Genomic DNA, 1535 nt, shown 5'->3' on the forward strand with positions numbered 1-1535 from the left:
ATGCATCCCCTTCCAAGCACATACTTACACACACGCAACTCTGTACACAGTTTACAAGATTAGAATTAAGTTACAAATAGCGAGCGGGACATAGGTGCACCGGACGTTCGTTCACTCCGTCCACCTGTGGGTGCAGTGCTGATTCGTACACACGTAATACAATCTCATTTCTTCCTCAGCCCGTCTAGTTTGCGCCTGGAAAAATACAGCTTCTCTGTGATTGCACTTCGGGCATGGGTGTTCCTCGGTCCTCGGCAGCGTAGGATCCGATATCACATCGGCGACGATGTGCGTTAGCTCGCTGAAAGAAAAATAAGCGATTAGCGCGTACTTAACGCCAGGCCCCTTGCATACTTGAGTTTCGCGACGAGAAAGCTGTATCATTTTGTATAACAAAGATACTCGTGCACAAAATGATACACGTCTCTTTCCCCTCTGCACACGATACGCATTTCAATGCGAAGCGTTTTGACGTTTAACCATGTTTATAATAATAATAGATACTAATTAATTCTCTGAGCGACTTATTTTCAACTCACTCGATTTCGTGCATGATCTTGTTCACGTAGATGCAGTTGCTGTCCGCCAGTTGCTTGAAGTCGCAATTTCTGCACTGTGAAAACACAAGCATCCCCATTACAATTCCTTCTCGTACGATTCGCAATAATTATTACGTAATTATATGTAAAATAATTTAAATTTACGTCGTGCAATTCAAAGTTCCCTCGTTTCTTTCTTTTTCTTTCCCTCCTTTTTACAATACTGTATCTAGCGGTCATGGAAACCTGGAAGATTTCCATGACCGCTATACACTTCTTTAGATAAAAAAGGATAGAAAATGTCATGGAATTTTGTGACTTTTCTGGAATTTCGTTAAATTCTTAAAAAATGATATTTTCTGTCCTTTTTTTTTATTTAAAGAAGTGTATAGCGGTCATGGAAATCTTCCAGGTTTCGACTGCTAGACACCAAATAGGAAAATCCGTCGTCGGTTGCGACGTATACTCACCGCGTACATGAGCACCTTGTTCTCCTTATCCTCCTTCGGGTACAACATGTTATTGCACTCCTGGCAAAATCTGATGCCCACGAATCCCGGGCCGTCGTCGTGCGTGTCGTAGGCCGCTATCTTCGACATGATCGCGCGCCAAATCGATCTACTCCGGTTTTCGGTGAATATCCGCAAATATCTCCGCGAAATTATCGCGTCAAGACCGCCGGCGATTTCGCACGTTGTCACACGTCGTCGATCGACGCCGAAGACAACAACAAACAACAACGTAGCGCGTAGCGGCGAGATCGATCGGCGCGCCATCTGTCGGCACGCTCGAGAAACTAAGGGCCGCTTCACACGGCGCGGATCTGATTTACCCGCAGATGTGCCATGCCGGAGCAAGATCTTTCAAAATTTTGAAATCTGCCAGTATAGTTTCAAAAATTTTGAAGTTTTGAAAATCGATTGAACTTATAATTTTGAGTTCTTTCAGCTCCAATTTTTTTTTTAATTTAATAATCCGCATGAGTACCGGCCTTAG

The 1535-nt window shown here is 43.6% G+C and overlaps 1 protein-coding gene across 1 annotated transcript; it reads right to left on the bottom strand.

The window, feature by feature from the left end:
* Positions 1–6: 6 nt before the first annotated feature.
* Positions 7–1278, bottom strand: LOC112461083 (DNA-directed RNA polymerase II subunit RPB9). The gene is made up of 3 exons (XM_025026159.1): positions 1010–1278; positions 540–613; positions 7–301 (listed from the first exon to the last, which is right to left on the bottom strand). The coding sequence occupies exons 1-3, from the start codon at positions 1136–1138 to the stop codon at positions 112–114; spliced, it is 393 nt and encodes a 130-aa protein (XP_024881927.1). The 5' UTR covers positions 1139–1278; the 3' UTR covers positions 7–111.
* Positions 1279–1535: the final 257 nt, after the last annotated feature.

The sequence above is a fragment of the Temnothorax curvispinosus genome, unplaced genomic scaffold, assembly GCF_003070985.1.
Source record: "Temnothorax curvispinosus isolate PA1 unplaced genomic scaffold, ASM307098v1 QBEX01011034.1, whole genome shotgun sequence".
NCBI lineage: Eukaryota > Metazoa > Arthropoda > Insecta > Hymenoptera > Formicidae > Temnothorax > Temnothorax curvispinosus.

Excerpts from the sequence above, each read along its gene's own strand:
- LOC112461083 (XM_025026159.1), bottom strand. The coding sequence starts at position 1,138 with ATGTCGAAGATAGCGGCCTACGACACGCACGACGACGGCCCGGGATTC. Across the intron at positions 614-1,009 it reads ACAAGGTGCTCATGTACGCG|TGCAGAAATTGCGACTTCAA; the intron begins GTGAGTATACGT and ends GTGTTTTCACAG. Across the intron at positions 302-539 it reads AAGATCATGCACGAAATCGA|CGAGCTAACGCACATCGTCG; the intron begins GTGAGTTGAAAA and ends TTTTTCTTTCAG.